The following is an 18534-nucleotide window of genomic DNA, read 5'->3' on the forward strand; positions in this document are numbered from 1 at the left end:
CCATCTGTTGTGTCCTAGAAACTATCCTCTTCTTATGTATCCCAGGAATTATTAGAGATTTCTTACAGAAAGGTTATAACTTTCCGTTCTTATTATGTACATGTGGAATTTAATCAAATACATTCTAGTAGAAATCCTTTCATTTTCTGCTCTTTGTTATGAGATTTGGCTAGTTGTTTTGTTTCACAATAGCATACTGTATGTAAATCTAAATATGGTTTTACTTTTAGGCAGAAACTGTTGAAAAACTGTATGATATCTTGACTTCTGATGCTGTTGACCTCATTCTACGAAAGTCTGCAGCTGAACAGCTAGCTATAATTTTACAAGGTAAAGTTTTTAGAAACTTTTTATTCATCGGCTGATCATCAATGACTGTATAACTTGACTGTTTTGTGTGTGTTTCTACTAAGGGTGCCTTTATTTTGTGTAGATATTACATAGGTCATTGGACCAGAATGCAACGTTATTGTGGATAAAATGGCATTCCAAATCAGAACTTAGTTATTTGTTGTTATTGTACTCAAGAACAAGGAATAGTTTCTTACTGTGGAAAAGAACTCCTCTACGTAACAGAGGAGTAAGCTTAATTGTGTAAGCTCTGTAACTTTTTTTCTGCTTCTCCATTTTAATGTTTAACATTTTTTGATGTATGTTAGAACTAATGATGCTTCAAATTTTTCCTATTGCCAACTCAGCTACTTTGATCTTGAGTAAGGGAGGCGATGATCATTAGAAAATATATACATATTTTCGGTGGTATTGTGTTTCAGGTAAGAAAGTCAATTCTTAGATTATGCAAGCTAGTGAAGGGGGTTTTACACTTAGTGAAGAGTTTCTTCTAGCTTCCTGAATTTCTTCTTCCATTTTAAGTTAGCCTGAGTAGTAACCACAGTTAAAGTGATTCTAAATGTCATTTGTGTGAATGAGAGTTCAGTAAACTCAAGATAAGCTTCCATCGTTATACTTACTTTCAATATGAAGATGCAGGCTCCCTGTGGTACTTAAATCTAGTATGTTGCTGGGAAGCTGTTCCATTTTATACACCTTATGATTTAATTTAAGTAACTGATCATACATTTGCATCACAGTTTTTTATAATTGTGATGCTCACGTGGGAAAAATAATGAATTCTGATAAAGAAAGAATATTTGATGCAAGTGCGTAGTCCTGAATAGCGCATTACTTGGCTCAATGCGGGACCGTAGCTGGGGAATTTCAAACCTGGAGGTCTGTACTCTGCCTACTCAAACTCTGGTTCAAGCATACATTTTGTTCAAGTCACACAAACCGTAATGATAGAGCATAGTTTTTTCATTGTGAAAAGATGAGTTCTTAGACAATATTAAAATAAGGGTTTTTCTTGTTAGAAAAAACACAGAAATGAAGAATTGTCTCCTATGTCCTGTAAAATACATTTAGCTATGGCTGCTGCAGTTTTCAGATGACAAAAAAATAATTTGGAATCTAGGATAGGATGAAATTACAAAGGAGAAACGTAGCTGTTTTATCAGAACAAACTTCATATGAAGAATCACTAACCCAAACAGTTTACTGGTTTTTTTGTTATCGTTAAACATTTGTGAACCAGATGTTCTGAATGATGACTTCATTGGAAAATAATTTAATTCATTGACAGATTCATGATTGATATCTTTTAATATCATTTTTAGTTGCATATTAAACTGTTGAAGACTTTAAATATTAAAAGTGAAATCCTGAGTGGCCAGGATTTGAGTTATACTGGGGTGGATGTAGATGTGGATCATAAAGATTTTTGGGAAGATATTTAGATTGTTTAATAATAGTATTTAAGAGGCGAGTATAATCAGATAATTGCATATGAAATGGAGATTTATTATTATTATTTTTAGGCTTAGAGATTATTGGCTAAAATTTGTCCTGTGATGACTGTTTTGTAGTATGAGCATCTTCGGTCTTTTTCGCTTGTTAGGCAGACATCTCTATCTAAGACTATTGTTCCAAATTGCACAGCTATTGTTAAGTTTTTTAGAAAGACAAGTTTAATATTTATCTTTTGTAGTGTTTCCGGGGGATGGGTTAGCTAAAGGAATCTGGACAAGACTCTAGGGAGGCTTGCATTGTTAGTGCCTGAACTTGCTGTGTTTATTAGCAATTTGGGGAACTGTTGCTTTCAACAGCACAAATTCGTGATTGCTCAGTAAGAAGTTTAATGTGGAACCAGAGGTTCTTAGTATAGGTATGTTTTTTTTCTTACAGATACCAAAATGCATGATATAGTGAAAAAGTTGGGTATAATAGAAAAGATTCTGGCTTACCTGAATGAATGTATACATCTGGATGGCAAGGTAAACATACTGGCACGAGTTCTTCTGCAAATGTCGTGCAGCGTGGTGGTAGTATAATTGCTTTTTTGTGTATTTATAATACTGATCTTCTTACTGCATTGATTCTGCACAGGATACAAATGTTTAGTAGCATTTGTAATCCCAGTATGTATTTAGTTTATTTCACTTTTGATTATGCTAAGATTCTGTTAATGAAAAAAGATTGGTTTAGCTACCTGTGATAATAGCTGGTCATAGAACTAATTGTGTTTGGTAGTATGGTTCTGAAATATGATAGCCAGAGCCTTCATTATTTCAAATCATTGTATGCAAGCTAATTTAGGCTGTAAGTTACTCAGTGTCACTTCACTGGATGATTTTTTTTTTCTGTATTTCTTAATTTGCTTGAATAATATCAGTATAGTAATCCAAAAGTCCAGACCTTGAAATATGTTAAGATCCCATGAGAATTTTTAAATGGTAATGACTTTCAAAAAATGCAAAAGAGAATAGAACTGCTTGACATCTTGTGGAATTGTTCCTACTTGTCAAAATTAGGAAGAGTTATGCCACTCTTCTTTGGTAATGATTTTTTTTTTTCCCTGATTGTCAGTATCTAAGATTATTTTATCCCAGCAGCTTTAAGGGATCTCTAGTCAAGTTCGAAGCTAGAATATGAGTACATCTGTAAATCTCTATTTTTTTTGTTTTGGCTAGTGAGTAGGTATTAGCATAGTTATACAGAAATACAAGCATGGAAAATATGTTACCTTAAACAGATCCTTCATAGCCAGACAAGAATCTAGGGTTTTAGTCCTTTATGATTCGTAACTTAATCCTGAAAGGGACCACGGCTGTCCCTGGCGCTAGGGCTTAGGCACCTTTCTTTTGTATATGAGCCTTCTGGAGTGCAGGATCTTTGTGCTAGATAGGGTATTTATATTATACATGGGGAAAGCTAATGAGTTTTTAGAGAAGAAATCTAAAATTGGCCGTATCGAACAAGCAGTGGTTTAACATAAGTCAGCAGGAGAGGCTGAGCTGACAGTTGTATATGACATTCCACTTCTTCTAATATTCAGAAATTCGTCAGTCAACTCTGTGTTGATGGATAAAAGGTTCAGATATGAAACGCTCTGCTATGTCTCTTCTGTAAAATACTTATTTTACACCATCCTTATTCCTATTACTTAAATACAGCCAGCAAAATTCACATCTCTAGCTTCCTCAAGCTCTGATAATTCAGACCCCTTTACCGAGAAAGTTAGCAAACCACCAGGCTAGATATAAATGAAGTGGTAGCACTGCTTACCTCTTGTCTGATGTAATTGAGTCGGAAAATAAGATGATGCTAGTTTCATCAGGTCAGAGAAAGAGCATGTAGATACGATTATGTAAACTAGTCTTTGGGTTGCTATCCTGAGGGAATATAGCCCAGAATCTCATTCTCCTATCAAACTCAAGAATTCTTAATTTCATTCTAAAATCATCACAGAAGGAAAAACTTGCATGTTCTTTGGGAAATCGCTGTGAAGAGAAGGATGAACGATGTAGTAGAGGGGAAGAAGCACAGTTTAAATAAGGTTATAAATATAGCCCTGCAAAAGATTCCTCTTTCCATTCTAAAATAAGCATGGCTATTATCTATAGAAAATCGGACGGAACTCAATTTGATGACAGAGTTAACAAAAGAAAATTTAAACGTAGAACTTCAGGCAACCAAAGTAATGGTGCAGTGTGTATAATAGTCTTTGAAAGACATACTGTCTTCCCGTTCTAAGGAGCAGTGACTTGGTCCTATTTTTGGCCATTCACTGATATTTCAATGCTGAGCAAACTGCTTCCATTTCTGAGGTTTCTCCATCTGAAAGATTGGGACCCAGGAAGTTAATCTGATACAGTATAGCTATTTGCATCCAAAAATGAATAAGGGTGTATGAGTATAAATATTTATTTATTTTTGGAAATCCTTTATCTCACGTATGTGCTTGTGTAGGTGCTTGCATATTTTCCAAAATATGTATTTTGGAAGTGAGTGTTATAAATGCGTTACAAGACCAGAGGCCAATAAAATTACTACTGACTACTAAGAAAACCAGAAGTGATTAAATATTTTCAAATGAATGTGATGTAACCCCCTGGATAAAATGTAGCTGTCTAAGAAAGTTCTAGCCTTCTCTGCTACAAATAGCAGAATATATTGGTTCATAGCATGAAAGTTTGTATTAAGCATCCCACAACAGATCGATCTAATTGATATTTATATTTAATAATTTTATGGTCCTGCAGGTCATGGAATGCATAGTGTTACCATATCTAACACTTTTACGGAAACTTGCATATGCTGATCCAGTTGTTCGTTTGTCCCTAGCACAGCAGTCATCCTTCCTGCTTGTGTTATTCAGAGGTAGAGATTTTATTTCTATTTTTATTTTAGTGTGGGGGTAGAAAGAACATACGTGAAACATTAACCAAAAGCCTTCTCTAGAACCGTGGGTCTCTTCAGAGTCCTTAATATTTAAAAGAAAAATCATTGTTTGCTAGTGTTACCCAGGGAGTGGACTCTGTTGAAGATGTTGGCAAAATGACTGTAGAAACGAGCAGTGTTTAACTAGTGTCCTTCTATTAAATATCCGTGTTTTCCTAACATATGTTTTAAATATCTTTATTTTATTCAGTTTCCCTGATATTCCAAAATGATTGTGCTGTTCTAACTGAAACGACAGTATTGCTTTGTCTTCTGTTGTTTGATGAAGTAGCAAGACAAGAAACATGGTATGAAAAGCCACAGTTGTTTAATTATATGTCTCTACTCAAAATGTTAGGTTTTCATGAAAGTCAGTTTATATATACCCAAACAAATGATTGCTAAAAGTTGTATGCTTCCAAAATTGTATGAATTATCTGTTTGTGTAGGCTAAACAAATTGTTTACGCTGCATGTTCTACAAGTTTTCCTGATGTACTATTACAGCATAAATGCTTCATCATTCATTGTTACTTCTCTTGACTTTCGTTTTCAAAAATCCCCTGTTGCTCTCTGACACCTTTCCATAAATAGGAAGTACACTAATCAGATAAAAAGCTGTAGGTCTGGTCTCTCCTCTTTTTTTTCTTAGTAAGAATTCTCCCATTTGCTCTGGGTTTTAGGTGTAGGTAGGAGTTGTCCTTTTCATAAAAGACTTCAGGTTATGAAGAGCATTTCAGATTTTATTATTTGAAATTTGCATATAATTCAGAAAAAAATATGTTGTTAGAATTCACGCATGTGAAACGTCCTGAAAAGAGTTACGATGCCTCTTTCTTCTCTAAAGGAAAGTTAAACAGCCACGTGCTTTGAGAAGTCATCTTTAATTTCATTTTTATGTGCAGTATATTTGCAGCAAGTATTTTTTATATGTGTAATCTAAGAAATACCTTAATATTGCATAATCATGAGCAAACATTTACTAATACAAATGTATTCATCAGTAGGTTACTAAAGAACTAGCTGGAGGAAAAAAATATGGCTATATCTGAATAATGAAGAAATAGGAGCGTTAGTAGAAAAACAAGGTTTAAATTAGCAAGTAGTAACTATAGCTTAATCTTTTTCTTGCAGGGCTGATGGCATATCATATGGTAATGATTCTGACCTACCTTCCTTCAGTTTGCCTGTTGCTGTTGTTAGACGGTATGCTTTTTTGTGGTTAACTTTGCTTCTTTCTCTGTGCTGTCAATCCTGAAGGATAGAAACGGGAGAAAAAGGGGATGCATTTTATGTTAAAAATAAAATGTCTGTATTTTAAAAATTTGAAGTTTCTTTTTCCTCCAAGACTTTGAAAATAAAGTTTCAAAAACTTTATTTGCAAATGTAAAAATCTTGTTCCAACTGAGTATTTCAATATATTTTTTTTAAGGTATCATCTTCCAGTCAGAATCACTGCTCATCATGCTGTTAGCCCCAATTCTGTTGTTATGCCATTGTCTTCTGACTGCTTGTCTATGAAGCCTGTGTCAGATATGCTTAAGATAGCTTGGAATCTCTCATGGTATCATGGGATTGAAAACCTGTTGCAACTGGGAAATTATGAGAAGGAAGCAGAAACGTAAGGCATTTTATCTTGAATTTAAATCCTAACATACTTCAATGATATTAATGGTCCTTCAGGGTTAAATAGCTTTTCAACTTCAAAGTTGCAGTTGAAGCTGTTTGTGATTTGAGAACACTGTCTCTTTTAAATGTAAAGGATCACAGCCCAGAATTTTGTAGATGCGATGTCAAGGGCTAATGTTTTACCTAAATTGCACCTTCACGTGAAGTCTAGAACTTGATCCAGCTTGTACTGATGGTCAGACGCCTTTCAGACAGAATTAAACAACAGGAAACTCATCATCTTGTGTTTATTGTTTTTTTGTTATTGTTGTTTTTTTGCTAAGGAGCTGCGTTTTTTCCGCTCAGTTGTTGCATGGCTTATACTTTAGGACTGTAAATTCCATAGAATTACGACTTTTAATGGTAATTATGGTAGATAATCAAGAAACTTCCCTTCACATCTTTTGATTATCTTTTGATTATGCGTGATTTCTCTAGAGTATTCTATATACAGAATTCTTCATTTAATAGGACTAAAATGTTTGTTTCTATATCTCTTCCCATCTTGATGACTTTTCTTTTACATATTTTGTTTCTGTCCTTTAAGAGGTCCTGCAATTTTTATTAGTAAGCGATATGGTTCTGGGCCATGGAAAACTTTGCAATACTTTCATTACAGTTTTAAGTTCCCTCAAGTCAAAAAAAAGTGATTTCTTAAAAAGAAGTAGTACGTCTAACTGGCCAACTGCAACAGCATGGAAGAAAAGTTCATTACCATCCATGTAAATACCAGCTTCCAGTAGGAGCCGTCTTTTGAACAAACAAACGAAGAGCTCGGGATTTAAGTATTTAAAAAAAGGTGGAAAGATAGATCAGTTAATGAAAATAAATTTGTAAGGCAGTTTATAGTTTGTTTTCTTATTTGAACTAGAATATGAAGGTGTCGGTGATCACTGAAATAATCAATAAAGATACTGACTGTTGACTGTTGTTCTTTTATGCCTTCTCAGATTTTTAGACATGCTAAAGCTGTCCTCAGAAGATATTCTTATACTGAAGATAACACACACAAGCTATGGACTGCAGGAGTGTTTTAATTCAATCATTCAGGCAGTATCCCACAGGGATGTTAGAGCTGCTGTCACTAGGCTAAGTTTTTATGTTCTGAATGACAGACTTGCTTTAAAATACAACTGTGGGTCTGGTGGAAGCACTTTGAAGAGCTTTGTTTGGCAAAGAGCATTAAGCAGGTAAGCACGGTGATGGCAAAAATGCATGAAGGGTAGGATGTTTAAACTGTAAAGCTGTACGTACGAAAACTAGGACATTTATGGAATTAATTGCCTCTGCATCTCTGATTCTGACTGCTTTGTACCCATGTAGTCAAGCAGAATGGTCCCATGGAAAATAGTGTGTGATCCTGTCGTTGGTAACTGTGTCTCCAAGTGGTTACTGAAGCTGACAGGTGAATGCAAACATAGGATAGGCAGGTAACATTAATCTCCGTTAATCTTGGCTTTGTCAGTATGTTATTTCGGTTCAAGTTCAGTTTAGAGGTTTTCTTTTTTTTTTTTTTTTTTAATAATTTCTTGATGTTCTGAGTGTTCAATTTGTATGTGGTTTCACTTTTTTTAGGGCAAAAAGAGAAGTAATTTCTACTCTTAAAATTCATGTATCTGTTTGCAAATAAGTCTTTAACAATATTAAAAGAGCGCTGTAGTTAAGTGCAAGCAAAAGTAACTTTGTTCTGGCTGTACGCAACTCAGCTGGAAGACATGTGAGTGTGGCAGTGAATCTGAATATAAGCTACCTATCAACGGAGATTTTTATTTCCTGTGCACTTTTTCACTAATAGTGACTGTATAGCCAGGATAGAGCTGGCTTGCAGTCACATGATTCAAAGCGTAAGTTCACATACTTCCAATTGCAAAGTCCTGTGTTGATTGTTGCTATTCTGGTAAATCAGTGTTGCCTAAACTACAGCACAAATTGTATATTTAATCCTAGAATGGCTTTAGGATATTCTATATTGGATAACTGCAGAGAAAGAGACCCAACTTGTTTTTTTTGTCCAACTCTCTACGTTGGGATTTCAACATTTGCGATGAGAATCTTGCCCTATATGCTGTGTTTAGGACAGGGAGTGGAAGAGTAATTTATTGTCTTCCACCCTTAAGCTACAGATGTTATTGAAGTGCACTATATAAGTGCTGTATTATATTGGTTACGCTCTTGGCAAAATCCAAGTAAATTTTTGCCACACTTTAGTTTGGGATTTAGCTAAATATAGAGATGGTTTGGTATGGACATCCACCTGCCTGAAGAAATTTATGACTTCCTAAACCGCGTTAGTAACAATTGTAAAATTATCTAAAAAAAACTACAAGGAAAAGGTCAAAAGACTCAGCAGGAAATAGTTGGATATACTCAAGAAATTAGTTTTTAGTATTGGCTTATTATCTGCCTATCTACTTATACAAAAATGACAAAACATAAGAATTTCGCTTGCTATATTTAAAATAAGAATTGTCAAAAATGCCTAGTTAGTCTTTGATACTACGTTTAAATGCTAATATTGAATAACTAATGAACCTTTTTTTTTTTTTCTTTTAAATTTGGTCTGTGGTCCTGTTTGTATTTTTCGGTTTAGGTTTAATACAGATAATTCCATATTTGCAGGTGACTTCAATCCTACTGAGTGTGATCTTAAACTCCTTTAATGTGCTGCAAGTGTAAAAGAAAGTATTTTTGTTTGCATTGTATTTTTGTTTGCATTACAGGTTTCTGCAAGTGCTTCCAGCTTCTATTGAGGATGAGAAGCTTTTAGTGGATGTCCTGAATTTTCTAAACAAACTGCTTAGAGAGCAGAGAGCAAGTTTGGAAGCAGATGATTTAAAGTGGATGCTGAAAACATTGCATAAGCAGGTAAGAATATGCCTAAATTAGTTGTAGACTGCAAGATGATCTAACTGTAACCTATTTTTGTGGTGAGCTGCTCTAGGAAAAGGACTTCTCAACAAGATGAAAAAATAGCAGAGCTTGTAGTTTTAATACATGTTACTTTGTGGTCTGTGCTACAGTTTTAGTGTTAACTTTGTTAACACAGTTTTAGAAGTTAACTTTGAACAAGAGTGAGTTACCTTTTCTCTTTTGTTTGTTATATGAATTGTTTCTCTAAAGCAAAATGTTACATTTGCCAGTTGCTAACACACATCTACCTATATGTTTAGTTTCCTCTGTTGTACATGCTAACTTTTCCAGATAGCTTTATTTTGTGTACCTCAGGCAGTTTTTAGGAGTAGGTTTATAGTAAAATTGGTATTGAGAACCTATCAAGAATAAAAATATCACTGTATTTTTTTTGTACATTTTTATGTAATTCTGAAACTTTCCATTTGATAGTATTAATGCAAAGATTGTAAGTAAAAGTTGTAAAACCTAAGATTTTAACCAAACTGTTCTTTGCAATCTGTGTATGGCAGTCACTCCTCTGTCACCCTCTTTATAATATTAAAACACTAAGAGGATAGTGAATGAGGTAATGGCATATTCTTTTCCTTGAATGTAAATACTTTAGAGCATTATAATTATGAATAGTCAGTTGTATTTATCTTTTACTACTATAGTATGTTTCTATGTTGTTTTTTTTTTAATGTAGAACCAGGAAAATCATGGGAATTTTGCTTGCCTGTGCTGAGACTATGCTATTATGAATATAGTGAACAAAATTATAATTGTAATACCAAATTCTTTTGCAGTTCGTAAAATAGTAACAGATTTCTGCATTTTTGAATAAGCTTACAGAATATTTGGAAATAGAATATGTGGAAAAAGCCTTAGCTCACTTAGCTTTCTTTTCCTACTATGCTGCTCATCTTAGCAAAAGACAGGATAAAGGGAAGTGCTTAATGCAAAGGACAGCTGCCAGTTATGTCTACCTACCTTGGCATATTGTCTGATCATTTTTTTTCTAACCGTATTTTCTATTCTTTTGCTTCCAACTTTGTTTTGGAAACACTTGAGATGTTTCTGTTATTTTTAGCACACGTTTCCTAAGTATCTGTTAAAAACGTCATTTATCCTTCTGTTCCTTAAGCTCCAAATACATTTATAAATTATTTTATACAAGAGTTGAAATTAAATTTATTCATTTATATGTACTAGAGGTTTATGTAATTTAGATAAATGATTGAATTCACTGTCAATGTACTACTGTCCTCTCTGTCTCTGTTTTTCACAAAGCAATATAAAGGATAGAAATAAGTATTTTTTAAAAGATAAATCCTCTCTATACAGGAGCTTACTGTTGATGACATAGTTGAAATCATTTAGGTAAGGTAATGGAATCATGTACTTATTGAGACAAAAGAGGTTTTTTAAACCCATTTGGCAGTCTACTGGTGTTATTACAATATTGCTGCAGGAAGATCGTACTACTGGTAGGTGTGAAGGAATTCACAGGTTGTTTTTTTTAGGCTGCAGATTTCATGCAGGTGTTTCAGAACTTTCTTGACAGAGAGATACAAGTGTACGTTATCTGTCTTTCATTAAGAATAAGAAGAGTTGCAAGTTAAGATAAATTTTTACGTTGAAAGTGTCTGTCACGTCATTTTTCATTTAAGTTGGTTAAAATATATGTAAGTGAAATACTTTTACAGCCCTGAGGAAGGTATTGTATAAGCATAAAGTTCAATTGCTATAGTAAAAAATGCATGAATAGTATTGCAAGAATGTAACTTTTTTCTTTTCAGTTTTTTAGACACTTGTGTTTTGCATTTGAGAGCGCCATTTTATCCAATACTGTTCATTCATTTAGGATAAGTGTGAAATGACCAAATGTAAGAACAGAAAATAAAGTATTATAAAACAACTTTTATCATATTTGTCCAATTGTAATAATCCCATCTTGCTGTATAAAAATGATTACTGAGTACCAAAGATAATGATGGCTTCTGTTTTAGAAGTTTGTGTTGTAAAGTATTGTTCTTTTCAAATACAATGCTCTCAAAGTAAGTTTGTTCATGGTCTTACAAGAGATAGCCTATGTTAAGTACAATCTTCATGCACTCGTTTTTTCCAATTTCAAAATACAATCCAAGCTTTTACAAATAGGTATTAGTAGTCTTCATTGCTAATACTTATAAACTGAAGTATCTGAATCCTGTGTGGCTTACTGGGAATCCTATAAATTCTTGTAAATTTGTGTCATTCAATATATTCATATAAAAACTTTAAATCAGGTGATTTTTCAGTCTTTCAAGCAATTTAGCTGTACAGGGTACATCTTGAACTAGTATTTCTGCTGTGTGTTTTCTGTTTTTTGTGATCTGTTTTTTCGTTGCAGGTTATTGGTGCGTGTAACTTCAAATTTTCTGTACTGTACTTATTCAAAATACACTGTGTGATGGCTTAATACCGGGAGATTTTAAAGACATGAATAGTACATTATTTTATGCCATTTAGTAGATTCAAGTAGTAGGTTATTGTAGTAAATTTTTACTGTATTTTTTACAGAAATACTACTTAGTGAAATTTTATGGAATTCGTGATTTATAAGATCTGTGATTGATAAGCTATGAACAGGAAAATGATTTTAGTGTGTGTATTGAAACAGGATGTCAATACTGCATTGTGCGAATGTATTTTTATTACTTTCTTCTAGAAGCCAAGTTCACTTTTGGACCTCCTGGTGCGACCAGAATCCCAAGTGCAGGATGCAATAGATGAAATACAGACAGCTGTCAGGCAGCAACTGGATAAAGAACTCATTCGTCTTTTTAACACATTGCTATTTTGCTCCATGTCAGTGACTGACAGGTACGTTGTAAAGGGATGTGCCCATATCCCTGCCTAAACGAAGAATATAGTATCTAGTGGGACTGTATCTCAGTCAGAATTTACATATGATTGCATAGTAACGCAATTATTTAAAACTGTAGATATGAAATATAGTCCCCTTGATTTAAAGATCAAAGTTTGGTAGAGCTTTTCACAATAAAATTAGGAAATTATCTTAGAAGGGTGTGCAGCAGTGGTCACTTTCTCAAGAAGCAATAATTAAATTTGATAGCTTGGTTGACTTCCTAACAGTTATTTATAGGAACAAAATAATGGAATATTTGAAATGCCAACAAATGCTTATGTTCATCCAGCTCCTTTTATGCCTAATAAAGTGTATCTCAACACATTAGTCGTTAGTTGGGACAGCTACTTCCTCCATGAAATTCCAATCCTTTTCTGCCAGTCACGAAAATACAAAGATGAATTTCTATTTTTATTTTCTTTAAAATAATTTCCCACTCTTAATCTTTCCATCCAAGTGTATTTTAAGAGATATTAAAACTGCAGCTTGACATGATACATAAGTGCCGAAACAGAACAATTTGTAAAGATACTTTCTTCAAACCAGTATCATCATCTCATTAAATTTTGATCATAGAAATCCTTACCAGTTCTGTCTCTAGCTGAATTCTGGACTGATAGAAATATTTCTCAACTTTTGTATCTTGAACCAGAATAAACATAAATATACCTACCTTTTGATTAAGCACTCCTGTTATAATAAGATGCGATATTATGCTTTCAGAACATGAGGGAAGGCAAATGTCAGATTTGCTTCCATGTTATTCTGTGCATGAGGCAGTAATTACTAATTCAGATGTTGAGGCTGACAGAATAACAGAAGAAAAATGAGGCATTGGCCTCTTGTAAAATAATTCGTTATAACAACGTTATAGTGACAACTGATCCTTTTTTACTTTTCACAATTAACCCAGAGAGGGCTTAGAACTTGCAGGCTCTTTCAGAACAGAGCTGGCTCTGAAGCTGCTGCAGTGCTTAAGGCTAACAGATGCACCACATTTTTATGGACTCCCTTCATTGGAAAGAATACTACGAGGAATGGTTCATGTTACTGCACTTCCAGACTGGAGTACATATTCTGCTACAGTTGAACCTATCGTAATTTGTAAGAAATATTTAATGGGTCTTCTTGAAGTAAGTAGCTTATGTTATTACTTATTTTTGGTCTGAATGCTTGTAAAGCACAATGCAATTCATAACAGGATTTTTATGCTGCACTTCTAGTGGATATCATCGCTAGGAATAAGGTTTGGGAAAGGCGTTTTTCTTCCTGTTAAGTAAATAGCAGGAAAATGAAGACTAGATTGAATAATGTGAGTCTGTATGTTTTTTTTTTAAAAAAAAAAAAAAAAGAAAGAGAGAGTACAAGAAAGACATGGACCTACTGGAGTGAATTTGCCTTTGTGCAAAAGGGCCACTATGATGATTAAAGAACTGCAGCATTTCATATATGAGGAGAGGCTGAGAGAGCTAGGACTGTTTAGTCTGGAGAAGAGAAGGCTTGGGAGGGTCTTATCAGAGTTTATAAATATCTGAAGGGAGCATATAAAGAAGACGAAGCCAGACCGAGCTCAGTGGTGCCCAAGTGGTGCCCATTGACAAGACAAGAGGTAATGAGCACAAATTGAATTTGCAAGAAATTCTGTCTGAACATTAGAAAACACTTCTTCATTGTGAGAGTGGTTGAATACTGGAACAGGTTGCCCAAAGGGGTTGCGGGGTCTCCATCCTTAAAGATACTCAAAATCTAACTGGTCAAAGCCCTGGGCATCCTGTTTTAGCTGACCTTGTTTGAGCAGGGGGTTGAACCGGGTGATCTACACAGCTGTCTTCCAATCTCAACTATTCTATGCTTTTGTGAAGAGCAAACAAACTGATGTTTGCTTGTAATGATTGCTTATATTGTATGTGCCTTCCTCCTCTGTTTTAGAGGTAACATCAAGTGACAATATTTTAAGCGTGATTAAAAATAGCATTTTATAACCGAAGCGCTAAGTAGAGAAATCCAAGATATTCTCCTTAAGGCAAAAACCTTGTGTGAAAGGGAAAAAAATCAGTAACTCATTAGGCAGGTTATTAACGTAGAGAAAGAAGAAAAGAGATGATTAAAGATGTTGTTGGTGAATCCCTTATTTCCAGTGTTCCCATTTGTTTAAGACCATGGATTTGGTAGACAAGTAATTTTCACTCCTAAAATTACATCTTTTGAAATGTCCCTTCTTCAGTTATGTTACCATTTTTTATGGTGCTTAAAACTGTATGAAAAGCATAGATTTGGCCTTCCAATAGATTGTTTTACAGGTATACGGTAAGGTACATTTAGAAGTTTTATTTTTACTTTCAAATAGTAAAATTTGTTTGTTGCCTTGTTAGAGGTTTGAAACAGTCTTAGAATGCGTTTTTTAATTCATTTATAATTCTGAATTATGTGAATGCCTACTTGATAACTATTTGGAAAGCTTGCATACAGGTGATTATTTTAATCAAATTCATGATGAAACAAAGGTATAGTGTTCTAAGGGAAAGTCTTAAATTGTGAAAGTTTCTGAAATAGAAATAAATATTTTAGAGCTGCTTGATCAGATGAGCTCTTCAGTTTGAAATCTAGACTAAAATGGCACTAAGCTGTAGATGTTTTCATATGGAATAAATGTTATTACTAGACAAATTGATAATGAAACGTCAGTTGAAATGAAAGCAGCTGGTAATACACAAGCGCTATGTGCAGAAGAGTTATGTAGTTTTAATTGGTCTAAATGTGAAAATAAATGTAAGTTTATTTTTTGGATGGGAGAGCGGGGGTGAATGAAAGCGATTCCCATAGAGTGGGCCAGTGAAAGAAAGAACAACAGCAGAAATATAGAGGTTTTAGTCCCCATGCTTTGCGGAGAAAAATGCATCTAAAAGTGTAGGTCTAAAGACTGTAATGTAAAAAAAAATACTTTTTTGGTCATATTTTGTTATACGGTTTTCACCTTAACTTGTATAGTTAATTACATTGTCAGAGATAGTTTATTTGATCTGTATTTCTGTTCGTTAGGATCTGATGTAGAAAGAATTTATTCCAATTCAAATAAAAGATCTAAATTGACCCTCTTTCTTGAGTGCAGAATTTTGAAAAGAAATAGTATTTTTAAGTCCAAACATAGAAATAACTGGGCACAACAAATGGATTTTTTTCCGTCAAAAATGCATACTTTCAGGTCTCTCTTCAGGGTTCATTCTTCAAAAGAAGAACACTGAGGAACTGAATGACAGCCAGCTACAAAACACTGAACCTCAAAGGTTTAACCATATAAGAAGACCATATATGACCAAGTGGCTCATAACATAAATAAAAAACTCTTAAAATGTGTCTAAAACATGTATCTGATAAACTCTACCATCTTTCCATGAATTTAAGTTACGATTTATTAGTGTGTAGGACAGCGTGTGCTTATGTGTACGCTACTTAGAGTAAAGCTACCATGAAATTTTTCTGCCACTTCCAGGTCATTTCATCATTTTATGTTGAATGGGGAGGAAATGCTATGTCCTTCATGGGAAAAGGTGTTACGAAGAGCACAGTTCTTTGCTTGCTTCACTTGTCCCATGAAATGATGGCTCAAGCCAAGGATGCAGTGAGTATACTATAATTGTCCTTAACTTGTCAATTGTGAGGGTTGTGCATGGATATATTTTTACTGCTAAAGTTAAATGATAATCTAGTTTTTGTATGTGGTCAGTGGAAAACGTCTGATGTGAGAATAGAGAGTGAAAAAAAATATATCTGGTACTTTCATTTAGCATATAATGTTAGATAAATGAATAGGATACGGTATTTAGTACGAGATAGCTGAAGGTTCAGTTCTAACCTTGCTGAAATTGAGTAGCATCATTCTCCAAATAAATCTGTGGAAGGACCTTTTTTTCAGAACAAAGTATGATTTTGTATAAAGAATGAGAAATCAAGATTTTATATATAATTAATAGCTTCAAGGTTTTATGACAACCTTATTTCTTAAGCCTTATATAGACAGCAGGCTTTTTGACTTATGTACATGCATATGTGTATACATACTTGGAAGAATCTGATTATTTTTCACTTATAAAAGAAGCTATAATTATTTATAATCAAACTCTATATCTGTGCTTAATGACTGTATAAGCATATTTTGAAAGCCAATTTTTGAGAGTTTAGAAAAATTTGCCTTCATCCTGAGGCAGCTAAAGCAAATCCAGCAGTTGAGTATATGCCATATAAGTTAAAAGTTAAAATCCACTCTAGTTAATATCTGTGGTGGCCAGAAGTGAAAAACTTTCAACATGATCAAGTACACTTCCTTGTAATTAGAAACAGCAATATACTTGCTTCCCCAAATTCCACATCTGTATTCATGTGCTCCTTCAAGCTATCAAGTGTTGACAAAGTTTGTCAAAACACCGGTTACAAAGAATTAAGTACACTGTAGGAAGATTGCAACTTCTGGAGAATTAGATTATAAATGCATAGAAGGAAGAATAAACCTGAACTGTTTTTTAAATCAGTCTTACAGAATAATATGAACAGTTGTATAACATTCAGTGGTATTTTGTTTGTGGCTATGAATCATAATCACAACAGTGTTACTATCTAGGCTACTCTAATCATTTATGTTCATAATTTTTAAATCCTGACCATTATTTACAATTATATGATTTAGTGTCAAATCTTATGCAGAGAGGAATAAAAAATGAGCCTTATTCCTCTGTGCAAGCAGTAGAAGACAAAAGGTACTCTAGATAACCATATTTAAAAAAAAAAAAGTTTGTCATGAATAATACCAACTTGAAAAGCACAGTTTAATGACTTGAAATAAAAGCTAGTTAAAAACAACTTTTTTTTTCTTTGCTCATCAGCATTATTATGAACCATTCTGATTTTTCCGTATTAAAAGAATTGCCTTGTTAGGTCAGACATTAGCACAGAGTGATGTACTGAGGTGATTAACAGATGTTCATAATAAGAAGAACATAAGAAATAAAACGTATATTTGGGGTGTACTGGAGTTATAGCAATCTTTTTTTTTTTTTTTTCGTTTTAATGGTCTTGTTCACCAACCTATATTTTATATTTCATTTTTTATTTTAATGAAAGAAAAATCAAATTATAAAAGTCAATGCTTATTGTTGTTAATGCTGTTTGTATTGAGAAGATCCATGCAAGATACTGTGCTCTAAGTGAAATTTGAGTCATCTACTGTGTTAAAATCTGTGGAACCAAGATGGTCAGAAAACACATACCTAAAATTTTAGATATTGTAATTCATTATGAACTTAATACATTGTTTGTGCAGTGCCATGGTTATGCAAAGCACTTTGCCAGTATGTTTCTTTGACATAAGCTGAGGAAATGAATTTGCAAGGTCAAGCGTGATTTCCTGGAATGTTCAACTAAGTGGTACATGGTACTGTGTGTGACTTCATTTAAATCAGGTGACAGGTACATGAAGAAAAGGAATTATGATCAAAGAAACAAATGCATGTTGGTCTCATTTGATATTTTTATGTATATGTTTAAAAAAAAGAGAAAGGTGATGTTAATAATGAGTGAAAGTGAATGTAAGGAACAGTTTTTGAATAAAAATCATTATCCTAATACTCAAGTGAAATATTAAATATCTCTTTAGCACTACTATCTTAATCTTATGAAGAGGCAGACACACTTAATTTTATTTGGTAGGTGAAGACAATGAGTTAAGCATATCATTACAGAAGGAGAATCAACATCTTTTTCCTGTAATGTCAGTGCTACGTGAATTTAAAGTCTTTTAGTATGTAATTGATAGCTCAGGCTGTTGATAGGCCGGCATGAAATTGAAAGGTTTATAAAATAATTTCTTACTTTATTTTCTGTCATCAGGACTGGGTGTCTCTTTGGTCCTTGCCTTATGATAACAGTGAAGAGCAAGCTCCTTCCCAGCTAGGTTTGGCATGGCTGGTTCCTTTATGGGTCGATAGAGACCCTGAGGTTAGTTAATACAATGTTAAGTTAATATATCATTTCTGGCATTTAAATATTTGCAATATTTTTGTTTCATTAGTTTGTTTAATATTAAAGCTGCTGTTTTGATTTCTTTAAAACATTACTGACTGTATCCTCAATAACAATAACAATTGTGGGGGAATGTTTCCATATAAACATCTGCAAAATGCTTCCCTGCATCTCTGATCATCTTTCCTCTTATTAGTCACGCACGATAACGATTCATAAAGCAGGGTTGATGAAAACTGCCTTAGTTAGGTGCAAAGCAGAAACATTGAACTACAC

The 18534-nt window shown here is 33.7% G+C and overlaps 1 protein-coding gene across 6 annotated transcripts in view; it reads left to right on the forward strand.

The window, feature by feature from the left end:
* Positions 1-18534, forward strand: part of RTTN (rotatin) — an 87674-nt gene that overhangs the window by 30275 nt on the left and 38865 nt on the right. For all 6 annotated transcript variants that reach the window (XM_068932073.1, XM_068932075.1, XM_068932079.1 and 3 more), the window contains 12 exons: positions 231-330; positions 2242-2330; positions 4599-4716; positions 4988-5084; positions 5910-5981; positions 6208-6396; positions 7394-7633; positions 9164-9308; positions 12046-12200; positions 13160-13379; positions 15737-15865; positions 18127-18234. In XM_068932073.1, coding sequence (XP_068788174.1) covers positions 231-330; positions 2242-2330; positions 4599-4716; positions 4988-5084; positions 5910-5981; positions 6208-6396; positions 7394-7633; positions 9164-9308; positions 12046-12200; positions 13160-13379; positions 15737-15865; positions 18127-18234 — 1662 coding nt within the window. The remainder of the gene's footprint in view (positions 1-230; positions 331-2241; positions 2331-4598; positions 4717-4987; positions 5085-5909; positions 5982-6207; positions 6397-7393; positions 7634-9163; positions 9309-12045; positions 12201-13159; positions 13380-15736; positions 15866-18126; positions 18235-18534) is intronic.

Source organism: Struthio camelus, chromosome 2 (genome assembly GCF_040807025.1).
Source record: "Struthio camelus isolate bStrCam1 chromosome 2, bStrCam1.hap1, whole genome shotgun sequence".
NCBI lineage: Eukaryota > Metazoa > Chordata > Aves > Struthioniformes > Struthionidae > Struthio > Struthio camelus.